The sequence below is a fragment of the Festucalex cinctus genome, chromosome 21, assembly GCF_051991245.1.
Source record: "Festucalex cinctus isolate MCC-2025b chromosome 21, RoL_Fcin_1.0, whole genome shotgun sequence".
Lineage (NCBI taxonomy): Eukaryota > Metazoa > Chordata > Actinopteri > Syngnathiformes > Syngnathidae > Festucalex > Festucalex cinctus.
The window spans coordinates 7,332,257-7,359,502 of record NC_135431.1 but is presented as its reverse complement, the minus strand read 5'-3'; the positions used below and the strand labels follow the sequence as shown (position 1 = coordinate 7,359,502).

General features: G+C 37.5%; 2 protein-coding genes and 1 long non-coding RNA gene across 6 annotated transcripts in view; 1 reads left to right on the top strand and 2 right to left on the bottom strand.

Annotated features, from left to right (window-relative positions):
- Positions 1 to 1,648: 1,648 nt before the first annotated feature.
- On the bottom strand, positions 1,649 to 16,335 carry LOC144010107 (proteasome subunit alpha type-6). Of its 2 annotated transcripts, XM_077510232.1 has the most exons (10): positions 16,190 to 16,335; positions 15,951 to 16,103; positions 14,775 to 14,856; positions 13,988 to 14,108; positions 5,382 to 5,476; positions 4,995 to 5,076; positions 4,679 to 4,834; positions 2,949 to 3,127; positions 2,676 to 2,770; positions 1,649 to 1,858 (listed from the first exon to the last, which is right to left on the bottom strand). In XM_077510232.1, the coding sequence occupies exons 6-10, from the start codon at positions 5,008 to 5,010 to the stop codon at positions 1,801 to 1,803; spliced, it is 504 nt and encodes a 167-aa protein (XP_077366358.1). In that variant the 5' UTR covers positions 5,011 to 5,076; positions 5,382 to 5,476; positions 13,988 to 14,108; positions 14,775 to 14,856; positions 15,951 to 16,103; positions 16,190 to 16,335; the 3' UTR covers positions 1,649 to 1,800. The 2 variants fall into 2 exon arrangements, with proteins under 2 accessions (XP_077366358.1, XP_077366357.1); XM_077510231.1 differs by lacking the exons at positions 13,988 to 14,108; positions 14,775 to 14,856; positions 15,951 to 16,103; positions 16,190 to 16,335 and adding an exon at positions 6,242 to 6,450.
- Positions 16,336 to 19,762: 3,427 nt separating this feature from the next.
- Positions 19,763 to 27,246, bottom strand: part of LOC144010106 (uncharacterized) — a 113,930-nt gene continuing 106,446 nt past the window's right edge. The window contains exons 7-10 of one of the 3 annotated variants that reach the window (XM_077510230.1): positions 22,496 to 22,705; positions 21,329 to 21,395; positions 20,672 to 20,769; positions 19,763 to 20,627 (exon numbers count right to left, since the gene is read on the bottom strand). In XM_077510230.1, the coding sequence (XP_077366356.1) occupies positions 20,547 to 20,627; positions 20,672 to 20,769; positions 21,329 to 21,395; positions 22,496 to 22,705 (456 nt within the window). In that variant the 3' untranslated portion in view covers positions 19,763 to 20,546. The remainder of the gene's footprint in view (positions 20,628 to 20,671; positions 20,770 to 21,328; positions 21,396 to 22,495; positions 22,706 to 27,246) is intronic. The other 2 variants (XM_077510229.1, XM_077510228.1) reach the window with 2 other exon arrangements.
- LOC144010113 (uncharacterized) overlaps positions 22,768 to 27,246 on the top strand; it is a 109,011-nt gene continuing 104,532 nt past the window's right edge. The window contains exon 1 of the long non-coding RNA XR_013281144.1: positions 22,768 to 23,010. This is a non-coding gene — a long non-coding RNA (uncharacterized LOC144010113). The remainder of the gene's footprint in view (positions 23,011 to 27,246) is intronic.

The following is a 27,246-nucleotide window of genomic DNA, read 5'->3' as shown; positions in this document are numbered from 1 at the left end:
AGCACGCAGTCAAGACGCACCGCACCGCAACCGCACCGCAACCGCATCCAGTGAAAACCCGGGGTGAGAGGGGATTTATACTTTTGATTTGTGATTCAGAGATAGGTGGGGCAAATGACATATTTGATGAGGAGAGGAAACCGGGACTGACTGACTGATGATGTCATTTCTGATCAGGAGTGAACGAGGACAGATTTGGTCACTGGAAGAAATGCAAAGGTGTCGTTTCCCAAAAATAACACTATTGCCACAATGTATGAGCAAATTACCATAAATTCATCGAACCTACTCGTAGAAGCAAATCTCACAATTATGCAATACAATACAGTAATGAACCGTTTTTAAACCATCTTGGATCTTAGGGATGTGCAATTAATCGAATTTCAATTACAAAATCAGCATAATCGTAAAAAAAAAAAAAAAAAGTAATTTTAGTTGTTTAAATTTATATATTTTCACCTTTTTCAAATTTAAATAATCAATTGTGTTTTATTCTAAAGGAACTTGCATATAGTTTGTATACTTCACTTATTTAGCCCATTATAGCAATAAAAAGTTAATATTTTGTCTATAATTAATTTGATACTTTCATTATTTTTCACGTACAATTAGTACCTTTAAAAACACATTTTGCAACTTGCTGTCGACTGAAAATGACATAAGGGCTCAGGTAACCAATCACAGCTCACCTGTTTTCTAGGTTTGGTCATGTGACATTTCACATGCTGAGCTGTGATTGGTTCCCTGAGGCCGTGTGATGTCATTTTCAGTCGACAGCAAGTTGAAAAATGTGATTTTAAAGGTACTAATTGTACGTGAAACATAATGAAAATATCAAATTTATTATAGGCATAATATTGTTAGATTGCCAAAAATGGCTAAATAAGTAAAGTATCCCTTTAATAATTTTTACGTTTAAACATTTTCTTGGTTTGTACCAAAAATAAATAATTGTCCAAAAAAATAATCGTGATTAAATATTTTCTTCATAATCGGATCTCTTACGAAACCTCACAAAAGTGAGCACACCCCTCACATTTCTGCAGATATTTAATCATATATTTTCATGGGACGACACTGAAGAATTGACAAGCAACTGTGTACATTTATTTGTTCAAAATAGGCCAATTTGATGCAGCGAAGTTGAGTGAGAGAATATGACTTAGGGTTTTTTTTCACTTAGGGGTGTACTCACCTTTGTTGCCAATGATTTAGTTAGCTGCATTTGAAGTTATTTTAAAGGAACAATGCATTTACTTATATTCGCTGTACAGTGGCTACTTTTCATTGACATTTATTCAGTATTGTCCAATGAAAATATATAATTAAACATATGCAGAAACGTGACAAGCGTACTCGCTTGTGCACATGTACAGTGCGCTTCCAAAATAAGGTCAAATCTGCTCATGTGGTAAAAAGAAAGAAAACCATTCTAGAGCGCTTGAGTGAGTCATGTGATTCCGAGGCTTTCAAGTTCTACAAAAGGAAGTGGCGTCGCGAGCTGCTCGCGTTCCCATACGCAGCACTCCGCCGCTTCTAAATTTGGCACATGAAAGCAGGTCTGATAAAACAGGATGTAGTCGCTTTAGAAAACACGCCATTCAAATGGATTTAACTCAACGCAAACAAATTGTGACTACAACAACAGTTATTTTACTCCAAAACGTCTTTTTTTAATTGTTGAATGTGTCAGTGGGGGCAAATGTACAACAAACCAAGTTAACGCCACTCTCCATGCGAGAACTGCATATCCCATCATGCTCTAACTAAATTCAAACAGGGGACACGTTTTCTTCTCGCTCAGTCCCGCTCTGCCAGGGACATCAGGTGAGTATCCACTTCGGCCTCTGTCAGAATCCTGGAAAGAGGAAATAGACTGACGATTGCACCGCCTTTCACACAGTTGCCATTTTTGTTCTGCAGAAATGACAGTTTCTGATAAGCTTATGTAAGCTGAAATCTCCGTAGCTCCTTTTGGATATAAGAAAAACACTCGGGGTGGTATAGCTCAGGTGGTAGAGTGGCAGTCTCCCAAGGTGAAGGTCATGAGTTCATTCCTCAACCCTTGTGTAACCTTTTCTTTCTTTGTTTTTTAAACTTGTAAAATTTAGTCAAAATCTCTCCTTGCAAAATGTACTTAGAAGTTCTGAGTGAAAAATCTTGAACTCATTCAATCCCAAAAATGTGTAAAAACGTTTTTAAATACTTTGTCTTTGCCTCCCAAAAACGTGTTTACACATTTTTTTTAAATTTTGTTTTATTTTTTTCTGCAAGCGCATACAGAAAGCTTGGATGCAGCTTCTGACATGAAGAGCTGGCTAAAAGCAATGTTAATTATAAAACTATATATAAAAAAAAACAACAGCAGGTGGTAGCAGAGTACAAGAGAGTAGCCAGGGCCATGTTCCAACAAAGCTCTTTTTCTCTGTGTTCTTGGAAAATCAGAAAAACAGCCGGAAGCGATGGCTGGGAGTGAATGAGTTAATAGGTTTTTTCATGGGATAGGCAAGTTTACACAAACATACTCAAGTGCAGGTTTTGCCTTAAAGAAGTCATTCTCTTCTCGTTTGTGTTTTCAGACTTTACACACATGCTGACAATTTATCATCAAAATCCTCCCATAACCCCGTTAATGACTTTACTTTTATTTTCGAAACATACTGAGACATAATTACCTGAATTTGTGGTCCTGCGTTGTAACCACGCCCACCTCAAGCTCAGAAGGCTTGAAGTCAATGGAGAGGACGGTTGACAGACAAGAGATAGCCGTCTAAAACAGAGTACGGGGTGGAAAAAGAAAAAAAAAAAGCACGAAGGGGATTTCTTTATTTAATTTACGATAATTTAGACGATAACCCAAGTGGTGGTAAAAAAAAAAAAGATTAGTAGATCGGAATCCCCCAAAAAAGTTGCTTGCCTTTTGTCTGTGTCACTTTTGCATCACATACCTCGACGGTTTGCTCGAAGGTCCAGTCCAACTTCTTTTTCACCTTCTTCTCCAGGAAGCTGGTGGCTTCCGTCTGCTTCACCCCGGCGGCGGTGGCTTTGAAGCCGCAGTAGTAGCCTGCTGGGTCACATTTGTAGACCTGCGGGCCGCATTCCTCGTCTACGCCGATCACTATCATACCTGCGGGTGCAACATGACAACGGCGCTGATGCTCTGGCTTTGGAGGAAAGTATTTAGCGACGATCTCCAGGAAGAAGCCCAAGGGCTTCTGATACAATAAACTGGATCGATTACATGTCCACTCTTTGTCGCACTGCGGCCGGGTTTTGTGCACATCGTCTGCTGACGTCTTTTATTACAATGGATATTAAGTAACATTTTAACATTACATCAACATTAGAAAAAAATAACTTCAACTAGGGCTGCTCTGAGTGATTGAGTTTTATTCGCATATAGACAAAAAGACAACATCAAAACAAGTATGACATTAAAGTGTGCAGGAGAGATCAATTCAACCCATATAGGGTTTATAAATAAGATCTCACCTCATACATCATCTTTATATTCAATAACAGAAGCAAATATAAAACAGTATGTAAAAATACACTTAATAGACCAAGAACATAAACAAAAAAAAGGACTATAAAAATTCCTATAAGAAAATTAACTACAATATATCTATTACCACAACTCTATTAGGCCATCATCCAATTTCCATAATCAAGCTCGATTATGGGACAAATAATAATCATGGTTGTTTTGGCAATAATTAAAATCACAATTATTCAAACTTTTTTTTTTTTTTTTGGTGTAAAACAAGAAAATGTTTAAGCATTTAAATATTAAGACCAATTGAAAAAAAAATAGAAACATAATTATGTAAGTTCCTTTTGGAACAAACAATTTATCATAATATTTATTTATTTATGTTGGCAAAAACGATGTTGGAGTGCATCTTGTGCAGAAGGACAATCATGTACTTTTTGGTACAAAACAAGAAAATGTTAACGCATTTTAAAAATATTAAGACCAATTTAAAAAAAATAAAATAGAAACACTATAATTATGTAGGTTTTGGACCAAAATGTATTTATGTTGGCAAAAACCTGAAGTGGAGTTGGAGTGCAGCATGTATTTTTTGGTACCAAACAAGAAAATGTTTAAACTTAAAATAAATAAATAAATAAATAAAAATAAATAAATATTCAGACATAAAATTCTTTGAAACACTCATTATGCAAGTTAAACAAAATTTATTAAATTTAGTTATTTTAACATTTAAAAAAGGTGCAAATGTATAGATTTAAACAACTCAAAAATAAATAAAAAAATCTTCTTTTTTTGCGATTATGCTGATTTTGTAATTGTGGAGTGTAATAATTGAAATTGCCCAGCCCTAACTTAACCTATTACTTAATTATAGTAATTTGACTTATTTAATTACATCATTTCGCTCTAGCTTTGTGTGCTAATTGAGGAAGTTGCACCGTGGGCGCACGCCCTTAGTTGAGATTTATCTGTGACGAAAAGACACTTGTGTTTACAGATAATGCTCAGTTTTTCTCCTTTGTTTAACTCACTGGCTAATTGCCCTACTTCAGGGTGTAGTCTACCAAAACAACTGCAACGCTTGGTGCTACCTGGTGGTTAAGCGGACGACGCACCCAGCGATAATTAAAGACACCGCGTCTATTAGAGAGGAGGTTCTGTCTGATTCTCATCTATACTTACAGCAGCCCAGTGGTCGCATCTCGGCATTCTGCGTGTAGACTTGAGAGATGTCTGCAATTCTCTTGCACAGCATGTCCACTGGGATCTCATAGCCGTACTTGTACTGCCAGTTGGCGGCCTCATAGCGAGCGCGCTGAACTTGGGACCGGCTGTCAGCTGTCAGTCATTTGGGGGAAAAGTAATTAGTCAAAAAGCATTGATTCTTTTCATATATATTTAGTATTGTGTTTTTTTTTGGGGGGTGCAGTTGCATCAAGGTAAAAAAAATATGCGGCATATGACAGGTGAAAATGTTAAGTGTCTTCTCTTTGTTTACCTGTCATTCCAGACATTACACATCCAATGTTGTCTGTTATTCTGAAAAGGTGGGTCACTGTGGCAGAATCCAGAAGCTTGTCCTGTTAATGAAAACATGGTTGTTATTGATGCTCAAAACACCTTAGTTAACTTAGCACGCAATTGATAACTGACAATGATGGCGGGAGGCTAAAGAAGCCAAACCAAATAAGTAGGGCACGTACAAGCAGAGCTCTGTAGTATCAATGCGAAGTACACAAGTAGTGCAAATGAGGCAACTAGGCTCGTCCACCAATACTGACAATGCCCAATATAATAATGGCTTATGATTTTAACAGCACTATTTTATTATTAAGATTGCAAATAGAAAGGCATAGGACGGCATAATACACCAATATCCGCTCACCGGTACTTTTTTCTGTGTGACGACAACGGCACAATCCTTCCCACGAACGGCGACTGACGTGAGTCCACCTTGATTTATAGCCTTGAAAGCATATTCTGTAAACGGGAAGACAGGATGATGGTAATATTTAGATTTATAGACAGCTGTTTTGTATGAGTATGTCATGTGCATTTGCACAACTTATAACAGCAGGGTAAACAAATCAAGTGTGACCAAAAAAAAAATCTATTTTAATTAGCAACAGGGAGTACAGTACTGTATTCATTTTTTGGATGCCTGAATATACTATGTATATACTATGTAACACACTTCAGCATTAATGAAAAAAATAATTACCCTTAATTTAGCAGCATATGTATTTCTACTTAATATCAATATACTCAATATCATTGCATAATTAAAATCAAACGTATTTATTACTTTCTTTATTCTTACAACGGTAATACTTTCACTTTCAATTTTCTTCAGACTAGTATCGCTTTCTCCATTAACCTCAAAGCTAAACCGAGCAATAATAATGTCGTTAGTTTAATAATGATCGCAACAATGTTTCCTTGTAGCCCTCTGTTATGCCAAAGATACAACAACAATGAATTAGTTAATTACCTGAACGGCAAACTGTTAGCTCGTTGCTAAATTAGTCGTCCACGCTGTTTTGACTTCATTCGGAATATCGAAGTTGTCAAAAACATAAGCTTGTCAAAACAAATGAACTTCATATGTACTAAGATAATAGAATTATTGGTCTGTACTAATGATGTCTTACTGCGAGCTTTTAGGGCAGCTAACCGAACCATGACAGCGCATTTAGCCGGCTAGCTAACATGCCGGCTTTTGTCTAAAATAATACACATACTGACCGACTTGATAGAGCCTTCCTTCAGGAGAGAAGATGGTAATGTGTCGATCAAACCCCGCACTTGAGCCTCGAGACATTTTCTAAGATAAACTTAGCCGAGGAGTTGGTCCGAAAGAATGTGCAAGAGGCTACTACACTATTTCAACCCGGAAGCTAAGCGGCGGAGGCAAAACTACATCCGGTGTGAAAGGTTCCCTGCCTCCATGGTAACGGTGACCGCTTTGAGAAGTACAGATAAGATATTATTATAAAAAGTAAAACTACTAGACCAAAAATAACTTAAAAAAAAAAATAACGTCGTCAAGACAAAAATAATGCTGACTTTTAAAAATAACATAACTTTGTGTTTGTTTGTAAAGATGATATAAACCTGAATTCTGGGGTTCTTGAGATAATAAAAAGCAGTCCAGTAGTACATCCCAAAATCTTTTCATACTATTCCAATTTTCCCACAATTTGTTACGTTACATCATTAGCTGCATAACAAAAGGTGCTAAAAAATTGAAGCACTGTAAATACTTTATGGATTCACTGCATGTAGGCTACATCTAAGAATGATAGCACATGAATTTCTCTTACTACCCGAACTTATTCCAACACCCCCATTATTAATTATTATTATTATTATTATTATTATTATTATTATTATTATTATTATATAAAACTGGTAATTGATAAACAGTATATTTGTTTCAAAGAAAACTGTGAATAAATTGTATTGGGATTGAGTTATTCAATCATGCATATCTGTCAGGTTCAGATTTTCAAGACTGCATTTCATTTTTTTACTCATGAATGGAATTTCATGACCTAAACGGTGAACACCCTCCACCCATGCTTACTGCCTCTATGTTGACTCTTCACTTTCCACACATACAGAAATCTTTTCGGTATCTCTTTGAGTCCGCTCTACTTCTGACCTTACTTCCACGAAAGCATCTCTCATTCATATTTATGCAGTGTTTCCACTTTGTGTGTGAAAGACCCCCCACCCCCGGGGTCGGCTTGAACATGCGTGGGACTCTGTTCCGTTGTTGCAAGTGCCGTCCAGGCACAAAAGTTTCACTGTTACAACATAGTTTGTTCCATTTACTGTATTTCTATGCTATATTTCAGTTAAATGTTATAACTTTGGACGTCCAAAGTAAGAAAAAAAAGTTAGAGAAGTAGCTAGCACATATGCTGACAACAATGCTCTGCTTGCTTCCTTTAACTTTGACACAAATACAGAGTACAACATGCTTTTTTTTTTTTTTAACTGAGCTCGTGGTTTGTCATGTTGCAAGCACACATATGTCTGTAATAATGTCACTTTATGGTGTGTTGCAATGAGTAGTGCGCCATTTGTTTGCCTCCTTACATAAAGAGTGGGCTAGCTTAAAACTGTGCAGGTCACTTTTAGATAAAATAAATACATAAATGAAGGGAAAATGGCGTGACAACAAATTTGCATAACAATGTTAAGCTAACCGGAATGGCACCCTACTTCATGTCAGTGATCATTCCGATATGTTGGCTATTTTTTTACACTACTATTTTTGCAGTGCTTACTGTTTTTCATGTGATTTTACAGAACGTTCCGACATATACATTTGGATTTCAACCTCACTTAGACATAAAAAAAATAATAATAATCAAATCAGCCAATCACATGTGAGCAAATCAATACAATTAGGCATGTAGATATTAGGGATGTAACGATACCGGCAATATCGTGATATTAAAACTGCCACATTATCGTTGTCGTCATATTCACGATATTTAAATGCCACACATCTGTTAAAAAAAAGAAAAGAAAAAAAGTCAGGTTGATTTCCATCTGTGCAGTTGTAGCACCCTCTGGTGGCTAGTTTTTTTTTAGTGCAGTTTAATTTTCATTAGGGATGTTTTGGCCCTTCTATGTTTAAAATACACTAATTGTCAGATGAAGGGGAACGTAATATGCTTGTGAAGTGAGTCAATATGTGGAGGAACTCAATGTGTGCTTGTATTCGAGAGTAAGTCCCTCAATATTAAATGTTATTAGAGATTGGAGGTAGTTTATATGTATTGCTGTTACGCCCCCTTTAATTGCTACAGTGTAGAATGTCTCAATGCAGTATTTCATAACATTTGTGCAAAAATATGACGTGTGTAAAACTCACTCTAAACTATATGACCAAAATACAGAAATTGTATTCTTGAACATCAGTTTCAAAGGGTAACAAATTAAAACCCTCCGCGTTAATCTCAAATTAATAGATCAATCTAATTCATCGGGGAGAAATAATGCATACTGACTCATGGACTTTGGAAACACTTGTGTTATAATCCACGTGACTTTCATTTCAGAAGAGTAGATAGATGCATTGTGCAAAACTTTATACCACATTTCATTCAAATGAATCCCCTTAGTAAAATGGAGCATTTAAAGTTTGGCAGTGTGATTTAAACCGGAAGCCAACGCATGTGCTAGCTAGATACACAAAACATGTCACTAGCAGCAGTCATGATGACGATGAAGTTTGACAGAATGCCACACATGCCTTTAGAACTGTGAGTTGTTAGCTAATTGGAATGTGAAACTGACCTTAGTCGTCTGGTTATTTTGTTACGCAAGAATCAGAAAATGTCTAATGCTACATTATGCTAGCAAAGACTGAGATACTATGTCAACTATACAACTGATAGTAACCAGGGTGATAAAACAACTATTTAAAATGTTTTAACCTAAAGTAACCTGCATAAAATTCCCAAGACAAGGAACACAAAACGTAATTCACAGCTGGTTAATTAAAACACTTGATGCACTTCCTGTCTACGCATGCAAAGCCTTTACAGTTCCTCATTCCTGCGCCTGACCACATGTTTACATTCAAGCTTTCCCATATATCTTATTAATGGTGTGCATTGTCACCCTCAGTCAAGAAGTGGGCATGGAGTTGAATAAATCACCATCCTAAAACTGAGCGTTTTGTAATATAAGCCTTGTATCGGCTATTGTTTCCAATCCACAAACTGCATATTATTAGGCCTAGTCACGTCAAGGCCAAGTCGGTATAAGACCTGGTGCAAGCGCAACCAAGCCATGTCTGCCATCTAATGGTAAATGGTGATATTACACCTTAAAGTGACCAGGCCAGCCTGTGAATAACGAAAATCAGCGTGTAATTGACGGCCATAGAAATGCAATGTGAAAAAAAATAAAATAAAAATTGTAAACCCAAAATATTCCACAAAAACCACTGCTAAACCTCAAATGTATATTTCCCCCCCAAAAACAGGGGTTACTTGCCCCCAAATATTCAAAACAAAGAAATAAAAAAGTATTGAAAATAAATCAGTTAATGATGAAAAGCTACGAGTATTTGATGCTCCACTGTCATAGAGGATACAAAATAAATAAATAAATAAATAAATAAATAAAATCAAACTTCCACTCAGTGTTGTTGCGAACCGCATGCTGCTCACGGACCGCCAGTTGCCCATCACTCTTTCATTTGCTCCCAAAAACATATAAATACATTCTATTTTTAAATACTATTCTCCCAAAGACGTATTTATACGTTTTTATGTTTTGTTTTGATGGTAGAGCATATAGTGGGCTTTTGATGCAGCCTCTGAACGGAAGAGAATACTTGAAGCAATGGTAGTTATTACAAAAACAGCGAGCAAGTGGCAGCAGAGTATAAGAGATCAACCAGGGCCATGTTGAAAAAAGTTGTTTGCTCACTGTTTTAAACAGATTTGTGAATAATAATGAAACTTAGCTATATTGTAATGCTATTTGCTGTGAAACAAACAGAAATATACTCCCCCTAATCTTTCTTTTGATAGGTTCCATGTTTTAATAGCAATAGAACACAATATTCTGTGGGCCTTGCAAAATCCGTCAAAATCCCGTAAAACAACCGGGGTTGCTTCAGCGCAAATGGCTGGGAGTGAATGAGTTAAGATGATCTCCGAAGTCTGTATGTAGCAATACTATGTATCCGTCTCTTGTCTTCTCAAACTTCAAACGTATTGCACTCAGATTTAACTATAGGGTTTAACTGGTGAGCTTAGTAAGCATGACCTCATTCCCTCTTCCCTTCTTTTGCTATCTCATTGTGGTAGACGAGATGACCTAAACACGTGGTAGACTAATGCTGGTCTTTTAATAGCCGTCTGCAAATCACACATGGTCAGCACTGACAGAGTGCAATTTTATTTTGGTGATGCCTTATCATTAAATGGACTTCCTTGCTGTTTAAAATAACATTGTATGGATATCATGGGGGTTTAAACCAGGGGCTTCGAGGTGATCTGTCATCTTGTAAAAGCCCCTTGAGGCTCTATTGTGATTAACAGCTATAAATAAAGTTGACATGATTTAAGTATCTGTCCACAGTTCTCCTATCCAAGGTCTGACCAGCAGCCACTACAGTTCCCCGAAAGGCAACTAGAGGTTTAAAAACTGTATCCAAAATCATAATTAAGGGAGTATGTATTTCCTGGTGAAACCAAATACAAAAATCCGCAATCTGATGGTTTTGGAAGAGAGGCAACATTTTAGCTAGGCCAGGGGTGTCAAACTCATGTTAGCTCAGGGGCCACATAGAAGAAAATATATTACCAAGTGGGCCGCATCGGGAAAATTACGATATATAACTTAAAAACTATGTACGTTACGGATTTGTACGTTACGGATTTGTTAAATCTACCTGCTTTGCATATATATATATATATATATATATATATATATATTGTTCCCAGAATGCACTGCGTGGTGCAGTTAATGACATTATAAGGACGTTAATCCTTGTCATATCTATTTGTGTAATTTGTGTCGTATTTATTTTGTCAAAATTAAAGGAAATATATTTGTTTAAAAATATCTTTGTGATTTTTTTTTTTATTTGTCAAAATGTACTACTGGTATCGGCAGTTGGTATCGGTATCGGTGAGTACTGACGGTCTGAGTATCGGTATCGGTCTGAAAAAAAGTGGTATCAAACATCCATAATAATAATAATAATAATAATCATAATCATAATAATAATAATAAATAATAATGCATTGGTCATCTGAGGACTGCTTGTGAACGTACAAATTTATTATGTTTTGATTGTGTATGGCTGACTTTACAATTTTATTGTATTTTTTTTACTTTACGAAATCATCTCGCGGGCCGGATTAAACCCCTTTGCTGGCCTGATCCGGCCCGCGGGCCGTATGTTTGATACCACTGAGCTAGGCCAATGTGATAGATCAAATGTGTAATAAAATGAAAGTGATGCATCAAACCCGCATGATACATCCCAAAAAGAACAATGATTCCACTGTGTGACTAAATACAAGGCAAGCGTGGATGGTGGCGGCAGCGAGACACGCTTGCGGTGCACGATGGCGACTGAGCGATCCGCTAAACAGCGTGACTCATGTTCGACACGCTGCCGTACGCCTGTAAAAATCCCCCATCTCAAACACTTTTTGCGCTCATTAATTGCACGTTCGGGCTGTCGCTGGACGAAAAAAAAATAAAAAATGTTCTCATGGATCATGTTTGTGATGTTAATGTCAAAAAGATAATAAATAAAGAAGGACATCGAAGCGGTGATGTCATTGCAGGGAATGTTGGGGGAATTTGGAGTGACAAAACTTCCCGAGAATTCAACAGCTGATACACTTTTGGATTTGAAACATTTCTTTTGTGTTTCCTGGCAAGATTACAATTTGATTTAAGGATTTAAAAGCTGTTAATGGGCGGGATTTTACTTGATGTTAACACCTAAATTCCCTCTTGTTATTTCTGCCTGTTCCTTCATGCTTCCCATATTTCTAAAGCGCTGTCAGGAAACTTAATCTGACTTCCAATATCCCCAAGCGGGGGAGATTTATTGCTAGCTTGAGGGTACTCGGGACTTTGAAAAAGTCTCCATAGCAGTATATGTGACTTTCATTTCAGCAGCGGGACGTTCTGAAAAACACAGGAATGTCCTCACGCTGCTCTGGCGGAATTTTTGTTGGGAATTTCCCGCTATTGTGTGTGTGTGCGCACATTTTGTGCGCCTTTGGCCCGTGTGCAGCGCCCGGACGACTGCAAACAAGTCTGACTGACTCGCATTGGGTGTCTTATTTTGGAAAGGTGAGCAACGCAGGTGACAACACCCATGGCAACCTCGTTTTCCCCTAATTACAACATCTGGTGTTTTTTTTTTTTTTTTAAGTTAGAATCTGAATCAGATTTATCGTTTATAATGAATGGAAACACAAAGAATGGGGAAATTCGGACTTGAATGTAAATTCAAACAAATCAATAACATAGTTTTTGTGCATTAATGTATACTTATCTATATACGATAGACTTAGACTTTATTGATCTCTTTGGGATGGCTCCCTCTGGGAAATTTACATGTCCAGCAGCAATAAGAACAGATAATAAAATTAAAAAAAAACAAAACAAAAAAAAACTGTGGTATTGGTGAGTACTAAGAACTAGCATGCCGATACCATTATTTCCGACACTAATATAGGACTTTGGATGCAGCATCATGTTGTGTCTTGCTCGTGCACGACATCCACTGATGTGAAACATGTTTAAAGCAGGCCGATCTAAGAAATCCGTTTTTTTTTTTTTTTTGCTGCCATGGCAGTCATGGCAAATCAGCCTCCACGCATTACACTGTTTACACAAAAGATAAGCAGTTTTGTATTTGGCATTTACCGTATTTTCCGCATTATAAGGCGCACCTAAAAGCTTTCAATTTTTTGCAAAAGCTGACCGTGCGCCTTATAATCCAGTGTGCCTTATATATGGATCAATATTGAGCTGCAACAGGTCTCGCTGTCAAGACGCTATCGGTGACCCTGCACGATCGGTGACGCGCATGCGCGGAAGATCCCGCCATCTTGGATCGCTAGCTAATACTAATACTTTAACAGCTGTTTATTCATTTTGGGAGTGAATGGAGTTGTCAGAAAGCTGGTTTGTAATCTATTAATAAAGTTTGACTGACCTATCTGACTGTTTTGTTGACATTCCCTTTAGCGCAGCACCATCTAATGGATTCATAACGTAACCCCAGCCTCTACTGTAGCGCCTTATATATGGAAAAAAGTTTCAAAATATGTCATTCATTGTAGGTGCGCCTTATAATGCGGTGCGCCTTATTTAAGGAATTTTTTTTTTAATATGTCATACACTGAAGGTGCGCCTTATAGTGCGGAAAATACGGTAATTTTCTTACTGTACCAAAGGTAAGCCGAACCATGGCGAGACATCAAACCATGATTTATTTATTTTTTTTACACCCCTAATGACTATAATAGTACATAAGGTAGGAGGAGGGAATACAACTCACAGAATCTTCAAACCCTGCCGTCAATTTTGCAAAAGTGGTGGACTACCGCTGACCTCCAGTAGCACAGCTACTTGGAAGTTGAGAGTAAAAAAATCCCCCAAACTTTCCCTCAGCACAAATCTCTCCCCCCGCTGCCAAGATAATGGGCTTTTCAGGCTTCCTATGATTCGCACTCCGCTGCGGATCCACTGGAGCTGACTGACTGACGGGCCGCCGCCTGACTGGCCCGTGCGCAGTGGTCGCCATGTGTGATCCGAAATTGCTTTTCCAGGGTAGAACAGAGGGCAGTGTTACATAGACAAGGCATAGCGGAGAGACGGCGATGGAAAGTGGGGGAATAGCTGAGGGGGGTTCCTCGGGATGCTTTCGCCAGATGTGTACAGTAGCGGTTGGCCAGGCGCACATCTGCAAACGTTTGAACTTACTTAGGGGAATTCCTCTCTCACTGTTTCTCTTTGTTCGGCTGGATCCTCAACGCGGGACAATGAGCTGCTTGACTGCCTCCCTCCGCTCGTCCTTTCGAATTTTCCCCTTTTGTGTCACGAGCTGTTTCCCCACACAGACAAACAGGACGATCTAGTTAGCAAATTGAGCGGCGTCAGATTTTTTTGGTTTGAAGAAAATCAAAGGGGAGATAAAAATGTCATCTTGTTCTTAATCATTACTCGGAACTAGATAGACACATAACAAGCACTCAATGATAAATTATTTCTCCAGACGTCGCTCTCCTGTTCTGAATGTCCCACTCTAAAAACTTTAACCACAAGAATGGTGGTGGACAAAATGCTTTGAAAAACAGAAACTCGGTTTAAAAGGCGCTAAATGGGTTAAATTTAGCAAAACGACTAAAAATATCGATTGTTTTGCTTCTCCTTGGAGTGGGCAAAGACGAACAAAAGCGGGGGGTTTCCTCTCTTACAGGATGTTTTGGGAGAGTTCCTCATTGCAGAATTCCAAGATTTGGGACAATGGGCCTCATTTACCGATCTGAGTTTGGGAACGTTTTCTCAAATTTGTCTTCTTTAACTCATTCACTGCCATTGACGGAAATATACGGCAAATGATGCATTTTTGCTGGGCTGGCAGTGAATGTGTTAAATCCTTTAAGTCCAAGTTGGAATTCTTAAATCTTTCCTCAGTGATTGTAAACATCTCGGTAGTAATTAATAGTTATCTTAGTAATTAATAAAAATATATTAATTTGATACATACTTCCATTGTTGGAGCGTGAGAAAGATGAAGTCCCAAAATTCTGAGGGTGTGAGATGGATTACACCGCCACCTACGGAAGACCCTAAAAAACAGTAACAATATTTGGTCAAGAATGGACCGACCCAACTTTTTTTTTTTTTAGTTATTTTTTAAGTTATTTAGCCCCAAAAGTTGGGTCAAGTTAAATAACCAAAAAAATCAAACCAATTTTTGTTTTGTGAGTTATTCATTTGACCCAACTTTCATTGAATAACCCAAAAACAATGAACCAACACAACTATTTGAGGTAGTTAGCCCCACATGTTGGGTAAAATGAAATTAATAACCCACAAATAGAACCAAATTATTCTTTGTTTTGTGGATTATTCATATGATACAACCCAATGTTTTGGGTTAATGCAGGGGTGTCCAAACTACGGCCGGGGGGCCATTTACGGCCCGCCGTCCATTTTTTTTAGTGGCCCGCGACATATGCTAAAAATGTGCATTTGTCTCAGTTCAAATAAAAAAAAAAATGTTTGGAGATGGTCAAAGTAAGAAGGAGGGTATTGAAAAACACAGGTGCTATTAAAGGTTATTTTGGTTAATTAAAACTAACGAAAATACTAAAACTAAAATTCAAATAAATTTTTGTTAACGAAATAAAATAAAAACAAAGATACTTTAAAAAAAAAAAGAAAACTAACTGAAACTACATTTTATGTTTACAAAACTAACTGACATAAAACTATAATTATAGCAAAAATGTCCGTTTTAGTCTTTGGTAATTATTTTAATGCATGAGCCTTTGGAGATGAATTTAAATGTGATTTTTAGTAGATTTATTTTGATATAAACCGGAATAATGACGTCGCACCCATGGTATTTTTTAAATATTGCGCACAAGTAATACACGTTATAATCGAGTGCAATTTTCACAGAAATCTGGCTCTAACTGTGTTAAAGTCAATAGCATACAACAACATTAATAGCAAGCAATTTAGTGTCCACTACGCTTTGATAAGAATAGGAATTGTGATATTTTTGTGACCAACAGACAATACGATTTTTTTTTCCACCCAAGGGTGGGATATGACATATTTCCTGTTTCCTTGTTCGCACCCTGTTGCTTTTCATGTCATTTATTTCTGGAGGAAAGTACCCAAAGTGTCTGGACCTCAATGTGCGTTAGCATACCTGCCCCGCACGCAGGCACATGATTGTTGAAGGGGATGTTTCTCCACCGTTCTCCTGTGACCAGACCGGCAGTTACATAAGTCAGTCTGAAAAAGGAAGCAGGCCTCCACCCTGCGAGTCACAAAATGAGCTGACCAGCCACGCTTGGCAAAACTGAGAATTAGAAAAACAAAACATTTGTCACCTGCAGAATCAGTCGGATTGTATCATTTTTGTTATGAGCACCACAATGGGCTTACATTTGTGGAAGCCTTTCTGCATGTTCTCTCCGGCCTTGCGTGGCGTTTCTGCATGTTAGGTTCATTAAAGGCAGTTGTTCACAGGTGTGAATGTTTATGTGCCCTGTGATTGGCTGGAAAACAGTCAAGGGTGTCCCGCGCTGCTTGCCAAAAGCCAGCTGGAATAGCTTCTAGCTCACCCACGTCCTTAACTCATTCACTGCCATTGACGGAAAAAGAGGTCAAATGATGCATTTTTTTGCTGGTCTGGCAATGAATGTGTTAAAGAGAGAATACTTTACTTATTTAGCCATTTTTGGCAGTCAAACATGAATATTTTGCCTATAATAAATGATTTAAAAAAAAAATTATTTTTCACGTACAATTAGTACCTTTAAAAACACATTTTGCAACTTGCTGTCGACTGCAAATGACATCACAAGGCCACAGGTAACCAATCACAGCTCAGCTTGTGAATGTCACATGACTAAACCTAGAAAACAGGTGAGCTGTGATTGGTTACTTGAGCCCTTGTGATGTCATTTTTAGTCAACAGCAAGCTGCAAAATGTGTTTTTTTAAAGGTACTAATTGTACGTGAAAAATAATTAAAGTATCAAATCAATTATAGACAAAATATTAACTTTTTATTGCTTTAATGGGCTAAATAAGTAAAGTATCCCTTTAAGGGGAATAAATGATACAGACAATTGATATTTGCTCCAGTCGGATGCCCAAAAACTAGCTAGACACACTTATTATAATCCGTTTTTAAATGTAGGTTCCCATTGTCGACATTTTCACCAGCCACCTGCAACATGCAAACTGGCAGCTGAAAGCAATAACTGCTTGGGAAATTCCACAACACAATGCAGGTTGTTGGTTTTTTTTTTGTCTTCACCTTCCAAAAGTGGCGTTTGTGAACTATTTTTATTCTCAAATGAGAAGTAGAACTAGTAGTAGCCCATTTCTAATCATAGTAGAAGCTAAATAAAGCACAACGTGAACATTCCTGAATTTAATTTGCGTGACAGGGTAGTCCTGAGGGATGCAGTTAAAAAAAAACAAAAAAACAAAAATTTTTTTTTTTTTTTTCAAAACACTGCACACTTCTTGTTTATTGCAGAGTGATCTGAAATTGCTTATTTTTTAACCACCAAATTTCAGAATGACATTTAACACATTCATTGCCAGACCAGCAAAAAAAAATGCATCATTTGACGTATTTTTCCGTCAATGGCAGTGAATGAGTTAAGTGCTCGTCAGTCGGCTCCCCAGTGGACAAAATTGACAAGTTTATAGAAAAACGTCAGTTTGGGCTCTCACAGGCTGGATTGGACCCCGGATGAGCCGGTTCTGGCCCGCGGTCTGTATGTTTGACACCACTGTTTTAAACTGCAGCACCCACAAAAGCTGCAAAGACTTAGTGGGGGTGATACAGGAGACCAGGCAGTGTTGGAAATCCCCTTCCCTCAGCAGGTCTGCCACATGTTGGGCCCTGTGGAGGCTCACATCAAAAGGAGCTGCTGCTGTCCGTATATTCCCTTCTAGAGACTTTCTTTATGGCTCACTTTCCTTTTGTCTACCACCCCCCACCCAACCCCTCTTGCTATTTTTATAAAAGTATGTGCCTCATATGCCACAATGGAGGTGTGGTGGATATTTGATTTGTGTTGTGAGCCAGTTTCAAGCTTCAGAAACGCAGCCGCTCGAGTGAATAAAAAGATTATTATTTTTTTTTTTATATACAGATGGTGGTTGGCTCGTGAATTCTGCCTAGCAACTTGGGGCACCCAAAAAAGGTTGACTTGACCAAGAAAAGGGAAGCAAAACATTTTTGTTAATCTACGCGGTTATGAAAAAGGAAGAACAAAAAAAACAAATTCATAAACGGTGTTGTTGCACCGTCCAGATGTTTAAGGAATAACTGCATAGATGTGTTAATATAATTTGAAAGTAAGCAAAAAAAAAAAAAAAAAAAAAAAAAAAAAAAAAGATACAGTCGGCTACTATGTGCACAGACACCTATCTAGCTCGCTAGCTAGCGAGCTAGATAGGGGAGGTCTGATGTATTTTATCTGACATCTCAGTAAATATTTAGATATTCCTGTGGAAGTTCCAAAGGTTAGAACATTTATAAAATATGTAGCATTGAAAAACTACACTAACGATTTATTGTATGCAAATGAGCACTGTATCTAACTATTCTGCAAGGAATTATGTTGTACAAATAGTGAGTGCTGTAATACAGGTCGGCTAATAATAAGCAATGTAAATTCTGCTAAGTTGGATGTCGGGTTGTCAGCATGCACTGTATGACAGCCCTCCCTCTTTGCTACTGGAATGCCACAAAAATTTGAGGTATGCTCTGAAGACTCGAGGACGCGATATGCAAATACTGTAGCCGACATTCCTGGCATTGTTAGTAATGAGGCACGCAGGTAACAATGGAGGTGTTCACTATGAGGATATCGATAATATATGGGTCATTTTTATATACTGTAATTAGATCAATAAGACATACCTCACGGAATTTTGCTTTTGAAAATCAATACTTTTGTGAGTACGTGAATTATTCGAGTTTTTACTCAAAAGGTAACGACTGTTTCTAAGAAAACAAATATAAAGTAGTATTTTCAAACTTTTAATGGCAAAATGTCTATTGTTTGCTACACATCCATCCATATTTCACTACTTTCGAGACCAACTTTGTCTTTTGGACAATTGTGTCCTCTAGCGGACATATTGAGAACTGCAAGTAACAGTGTACTGTACATGACATTAACTGAACAAAAAAATGATGTATATTATTTTACTTAAAATAATTAATATTTACATGGCAGTTAGCGATACTCGCCACATAATTGAGCTTGAGTGCTGTGGTTTGGTTACCAATCTGTCCTCTAATACAAGTTTGAGCAATGGTAGCATGATGACTTATCATCAATGCTGCATGACTTTGTATGCCCAGACTGTCAGTGGGTGGTACCGTCTGATGGCATTCTAGAGATGCCTGCCAAATGCGACCTTGCTGCATTATGGCTCGATTTAACACTCAGACTACAGTGCGGATGAGCTGTCACTTCATGGCACCACCAAAATGACCCGGCGGCAAAAGAAAATTGCTTTCACACAGATGATATTGCAATTACTGAATTATCCATCCATCCACTTTCTTTACAGCTTATCCTGTTCAGGATTGCAGGCAGCTGGAGCCGATCCCAGTTGACATTGGACATCAAGGTATGATGCAATCTGAATCCATAATGCTGCCTAACAAATGGCTGGCAAACATACTGTTGGAGAGGTCGCTGTGGACATATACAAATTGGTGACCTCAGAATGGCGACTGTTTACAATGGGACTTGGAAGAGCATGACACAGGCTCTTTTGTTTTAAGTCACACCCTCATAACCGTTATACAAACACCCATCAGCCATCTGTCACATGTTCCAATACTTTTGCTCACTTGAAAAACGGTGGTCAACCCACCATTTTTGCCACACAAGGTGTTCTGTCCCGAGTTGTTTAACACATCTAGATGTAAATACCATGAAAATGATGAAAATTGGAATTCTCAATAGTAGTGGTCATCTTTTGTTCTAAAAACAAATTTATTTTGTTTTCAAAAAAAGAAAAAAAAAGTCTGGTCCATTAGAGGCACAAGGAAGGAACAGTCAGTCTCAGGGGTTCAGCAGAGGTCAAGACACACACCTGACTCAAACGATTTGTGATGATAACGCCCCATCATTGTCTGCAGGTGGTCACGCTACATCGCTTAGCAGCCCATCTGTGAAGCAGGCACTCAGTAGTCGACTTGTGATGGTACGTCGTGTGATTTTGCTATTATTGTAATCCCTTCATACTAACTATGTTGAGCAAAAAAATAAATAAAAAATGGTTGGAAGAATATGTGCAATATGAATTAACATGTATAACGAACGTATGGTGTTCCACATGGTTCAATTCTAGGGCTTCTGCTGTTTTCATTGTTAATCGTAAAAGCATGTTCGGCTGAAGACTGACATCTCCAGAAAAGGCACAAGAACAATTACAAGTTGAGAAAAGTGAAAAATGTTAGTCCTTTAAGTCACTAAAACTTTACAAACACACATATCAATTAAAAAAATGGGAGAAAACAGCTCACCTTCAGTTATTTAAAAAAAAAGAAAAAAAAAAAAAGACTTGTGTTCCTTTGACCTACATGTTTAGTAATGAAAGTGTCAATAACTGCGCATGATGGTTATGTTGGTGTGACAAGAGCAGGGACTACCACGGCGTCTGAAGGTGGCTGATTTTCATTTTGGATCTTCTGGGTCACATCAGCAGAAATTTCTATCCTGGTGACCGGATCGCCTCCTTCCGGAAAATGCGCCTGTTCAAAGGAACGTTCGGCCTCTTCCGCCAGTCGGTTTTCCTCCTTCTCCTCCTCCTTCTGAGGAGGCGAGAGAACATGAAAGCTATTAAAGTGATTGGACCAAAAGAATTCCCTCGCCCAACTGACCTCTTTCTTCATTTTGTTGTATTCATCAATGGCGTACTGGTATTTGGCTGATGTTATCCCAAAGAGGGAGGCCATCCTCTCCCCCAGGTAATCGCACGCTGGAAGAGAACAGTGATTTAATTTCTACGCTCAATTTTCATTTCCGTATTCGTCAGCTATCCTGATTCTCAAATAAAACCGGCTGCTTATTCCCTATCACAGAATACATACGATAACAGCAGTATTGTGTCTGCGCCTTTTTACAATACAGACAAACACAGATGGCATTACAAAATTTGACAAAATGTTAAATATTACGGAAATTAAATATATTTGTATCTGTTTCCGTTTTGCAGCAATTAGCATTAGGATATAGCAAAGTTTTATCATTATTCACAAATCTGTTTAAAACGGAAGTGCGGAAAAGAGCTTTTTGTGACATTGCCCTGTGTGATCTCTTATACTCTGCTGCCACCTGCTGGCCGTTTTTGTAATTACCATTGCTTCAAGCATTCTCTTCAGTTCAGAGGCTGCATCAAAGCCTTCTGTATGAAACCCACAAAAACGTATAAATATGTCTTTGGAACCATGGTAATAGTTAAAATAGAACATATCAATACGTTTTTGGGAGCAAATGGGTTAAACAACAAAGTCGAACAAGGATCATATCAAACAAACCTGATATGGTTGATGATGCAGCTCTCCACATGTGAAACCAAAAATATGGACCCCAAGTCATCTTTGACTGCAATGCAAATGACATACATTATATAAATGTAAATATAAAAATTCCTTCACAACGTTATGGTCCGCAAATTGGTTCCAAAACATCACAGGGAACTCATTCTTAAAAGGAAATTGACTAAGTGCAATTATTGGAGAAATTGTGTGGGAATGCTAAAAACAAATTGAGAGATAAATTATGAAATTATAACCTCCTGTTTACTGGACAATGTGCTTTACCGACTGTGCCACCGAGCAATATCAGACACCTGGTAATGATGATAAACTATATGTATGGAAGTGGGCATGGAAAGTGATACTTAGAAAAAGTTCAATGACTGTCCCATTGAAAATGAATGGGGAAAAGTTGATATTAAATGTTAAATTGTGCAATTACTGTAAGTAATGTGGAATCAGACGATATATACGAGGTGTGAATTTTTGAAGCTATTTGAAATTTGAATAATGTAAATTGGAAGTATTATGTGGGAGTTGTAAGGCGGCAAAAAAGTGTGGAGAATAAAAATCACAATTACATATGTGGGAATGCTACAGCATTCCCACAATTAGCCAGAAGAAGTTACAAAAAAAATTCCATTAATATTTTTACCAGCAAAATCAATGTCACTGAAAAGATGATCATCGTCGTCATCATTTAGTGGGAAAAATATGGCTTAGTGGATATCATGAAAAAAAAAAAAAAGGCCAACATTTCTCACATTTTTCATACAAAATGTCTCCATGTCTGTTTCTGAGTTTGGTCATGTGACGCTCGCAAGCTGAGCTGTGACTGGTCGTTATCTGAGCAACTGTGATGAATTTTGCTGCTTAATTCACATTCCACAGGCACAATATTAATCACAATACCGTGTTTAGACTAGTGGGGGCGCATTGAACAAACGCTTAAGAACATATTTAACTAGACTTTCTCGTTAAAGTTCATATTAAAGTGGAAAATGTTATGAAATGATCCACCTTTGTCTCAGTTATTTGCATTGGAAAAACATGGAATTTTTAGAAATATTAATTTAAATACGAAGGTACTACTACTACTACTACTACTACTACTACTACTAATAATAATAATGTTATTTTACGTAAAAAGTACTGTACTGTCCTCACCGCATCAACCGAGGGTGACAGCAGGTCTTTCCTCTCGGGCTCCTTTTCTTCATCCTCCTCCTCCTCTTCCTCATCTGTACTGTACTCCTCCATCGTCTCCCCACTGGAGAAATGGATGATCCTTCGAGGGGTCTTCTCCCTGCTGTTCTCTCGCTCTGTGTCGGGCAGCTCCACGTGTTCAAAATCCTTGTTCGACTTTGGGCTCTGTTTCTGAGAAGACAACGTAAACACTTTATGACGCGCACACGCACACACACACAAAAAAAGAAAACGGCGTCACGTGATTGCGAGCGCAGCACGGCAATAACGCGAGAATATTGACAACCACGGAAAATATGGAAGGAAGGACATGTTGACAGACCCGTTCCACGTCCACACTCTGACCCACGGACACGTTGACGTTCATTAAAAACAACGGTACATCGCCCATTTTGGCGGTGTTCTTGGGTGAGGATGCTTGCGACATCTCTCCTACGCTCCGCCGACTGGACCGGAAGTGCCGCACACGACGTAAAGTACGTAACATCCACTTGCACTTGTCTTATGCCTGAATGGGGTACTTGACAATGGGGTTGCACCTGGAGTCCAATCAGCACGTAGTATACAGTATGTACTGGTACACAATAAGATGACTTACAATACTATAATACAACACAACAGCGTCAATATGAATACTTTTTGAAAAGGCTCTCAATTGAAGTATGACGTCACACAACGAATGAAATGAAGTCTATGTCGCTATGATCTTGTGCTCTTAGTTGATTGGCTGCCAGACTTGTCCATCAAACTGCCTCTTCAGAAAAGTGTTTCGTTTAGTTCGGCAAAATATATTTTTTCTGAGTTTAGTGTACACAGAACACACACATTGTAATATTATACTAAATAAATATAAGTAAATATAAGAAAATCAATCAAATAAGAAATTCAAGTTTGACATAAATTAAAGTGTTTCGTATAATTATAATAATAATAACAAATGTCCAAACAACCCTACAAATTATTTGGATTTTTAGTACCGACACCAATAGGTCCCTATTGGTACTCTCTTCTTGAGATCATTTTATGATCAAGAACTAGCAATTAGAATAATAGAAAATTGCTTAATTAATTTTGTGTAAATTTTAAGGAAAATGCAATATTGGGATATATAGGTCTTTTTTTTTTATTCTTAAATTTATTATAGATCAAACACTCATTTTGATATTTCGATTTAATTCATATTTGTTCCATCAAAATTTTCTAATAAAACCTTGCAATCAAAATAAGACAATTTAAAATAATAATAAAAAAACAACAGTAAAGATACAGTATTTGCATCATACAATATGTACCCCAATAGCCTGTAGCAATATAAATATGTTTATTTGGTTGACAGTCATAGAAAGCTATATTACACTTTTTTTTAAATACATAAAACACTTTATTATTATTATTATTATTATTTTATCAATAAAATATTCATAATGCCACCAAAGGTTCAACCATAATTTACATGAAAATCCCTGTTGTGTACATTTTACCACCACAAGATGTCAGTACAGTTCCATCCAATGCTGAATGCACCCCTTCTCATTGTCTGCATGGGCACAAGTGAGTGATCAGGATCTCCATTGTGATGTAAATAAACTGTTCAACAACACAAGTGGAAAGGAAAGCCATACGCATAAGACAGTTTAAAAAACAATCAACCAATTCAATCTGGAGGGGAAAAATACTATCAGGCATGCAGCCTCATTATATAGAATTCATGCATAAAAAGTGTAAGTCAGCTTGGAGCTCTGCCCGAGGTGTACTTTTGATGTTTTTGTCGCATGTTTTTGTGGGAAAATAAATCAAGTGCATGTTGTGCAAGCTTCCAAACGCTCTCCATTGGAGTAGTTGTTAATTGTACTCGTGCAGAATTTATAGCCTCATTTATTCCCCTAGTTTGGCCGAATTTAGTTGAATCCGAAAATGGGTTCTCGTTTGTCAATTGTCCCAAAGTTGTTTTCCATTAACAACTGACAACGGCATTTAAGGAGGCCATTAAGCAAAGCAGTCATAATTGCTTTTGTCAGGTGGTTATTTGACAAAGCTGCAATGATCTTGAATTGTCAAAAATAACATCATTTAAAAATCGAAATGTTTCACGGCTTCTGAATCAGTTGGTAGCAATAAATGTTTTCAGTTTTGTAGCTTGTATTAAATGCCTGTCCACAGACACTATTTGTAAACACAAAGCACTTGTCCCTAAAGAGCACTTTGGAAGAGCAAGGAAATAGAAGTTGTTAGAATTTGGCAGTTATTGATCACTTGCCCGCCCTATAAAAAATATGGTCCCAGAGGTACACGGAGAGGTTTAAGAGAATTACAGCTGCCAAAAGAATGAGTAAGTCAAGTTTATTACAAGCTTTGTAGGTGATCGTATTTTTTATTGGATTCTAACATTAAAATCTGCTTACCAGGTTTTACTTGAATTACTGAGAGAATTACTTCCATCAGGTCAACTTGGGGGAGCTATCAACAACGTTTCAATAATACTACCTAGCTAACTAAAAACAAAAATATTTGTGAAATCAGTTTTTATAATGACTAAAAGGATGAGAGTATTCATGTGTCAACTACAAGAGCGCCAAATTGCAGAAATGACGTGTACATGGGCGATTACATGTTTCCATTATCCTTGCTTCATGCCTTTAAGATCATGTTCCAGGATTTCAATAATGCAGCCACTCTTTGGTATATGTCCCCCTTCCAGCATTCTCCCCCTTTTTCTCCCTGCAGTCAATGTGAATCATTCCTTTTACTGGCCCATTGCTTCCAGATTGTTATAGCTCCACTCATACCTTTCGCTGAGGCGATAGGAGAGTTGTTCACTGCTCTGCAAAACACAAGAACAGAAAAGGGAGGGTGTCTGACGGGCTGAGTCAACAAAAACATCTTAAATACTTGGGCCAATGACATTTATTTACTCAACTTCAGAGTGTACCAGTTGTATTTTCGGGGTAAGATATTTATTAACAGAGAGGCTTTTATTTGTACAAATATGTGGGATATTGCTGTTGGCAACAAACATTCCAGTATTTTCCACAGTAAAAGTTCCAAGTAAACTAAATGACGATAGAAAAAAAAAGTGCATGTATCATGTTTGTGTCATACCAGTTCTGCGGTATATCAAATAAGCACTGGTGTCAGATTTCTGCGCAGTTATCCATAAAGGAGACAGAATACATATAAATGTCACAATTTTTGTTTTGTATTTTATGTGTAAAAGAAGGGGTATATGAATGTAACACATGCATACAACATATATACAATGGTTCCTTGAGATACAACTTGAATTTGTTCCATTACCATGTAACTTTACGTTAGGTTTATACATAAAAACATATTGAAGACACAGAAACAAGGATAAGACAAGACTTGGTTTTTACTCGCAGCGAGGAGAGCAAACTGGCAAAGATGCGCTCACAATTCTCTTGCTTCCTCTCTTTTTATTTGGGATTGTTCCCTATCTGGTTACAAAAAATGGCATTACACTACTAAGGGGTGGGGAAAGTGCAATAGTGCAACGCTGCATTTTCTTAGATTAACATATCTGCTTGGATGCAAGTGTGTTGCAAGTAAGCATGCGATTATCCATTAGCAATTAAAGTTCTCGTTTTTGCTTCTGCCCCAGACGGTGTGACTCATTTAAAACACAGCCATACTGTCTGGTACAGTTCATTTAAAGAAATGGGTGTAAAACAGTTCACTTAAAGTTCATATGAGTGTGAAGCATTTGATCAAATATATAATAACTTAGATACACTTTAAACGTAACACTTTAATAACTTGCACATGAAGTCATCTTACCCCATTGAAATGAATGGAAATCCCATCAATCTGTAAACACAAAGTATTTATAAAAACAGAGTAATGACAAGAATGTATTTTTTTTGGGTCACACTTTGCATCAGTTGAATAATAATCAAATGCCCATTATTATTATTATTATTAATTACTTATTGTGAAGGTCACTGTCATTATAAAGAGTTCATATTTGAAATTTGCTCTCGCAAGGCAAAGCAAAAAAAATAAAATAAAAAAATGGCCGAATGACAGCACGTGTCTTGGAAAACTCACAAGTCAGGCCACTTGTATCTCAAGTCACCACTGTACTGTTCTCAGGTTTTGTTTTTTTTTGTTTTTTAAATTCTCTTCTGTGCTTAGACACAAGACTATTTGTTTTACATCTTTTTGTTAAACCTTCTGACATAATCTGAATGCCTGAGAAAATGCTCAGCGGTTTTTGTCCTCTCCCCTTTCTTTAGTTCAAAGCGTGTTACACTCAATGAGTTTGTGAGTGCTGATCTTACTTGTCAGGGTTTAACTCCTCTTAACCGCTGGAACATTATTCATGACAATTCAAACTCATCAGAGACTGCAATGAGGGTCGCCTTTGAATATTGAAAATGAACGTTGCAGTGACTGTGTCCAGAAATGGAAATTTCGCATTAACTGTGGCAAAGCTGCCATTTGAGATACATATTTTTTTTTCCACTAACACGAAATGTGTTCTCATTTCTTTTGCTTTTTGTGGTCTGCAGAAGGAGCTTTAATTGGCAGATTGCACAAGTTAAAGGTTATCTAGTCATCTAATTATTTTGAAGTTAGCTCAATATGTTGGTCACAAATACTTCCCCGGGGTCACTTTTACATTTTCCGGCTAATTAATTAGAAAAGTGCAAAGTAATCAAAAGCTGCATGTTGTTAAAGATTAAAAGGCTGCA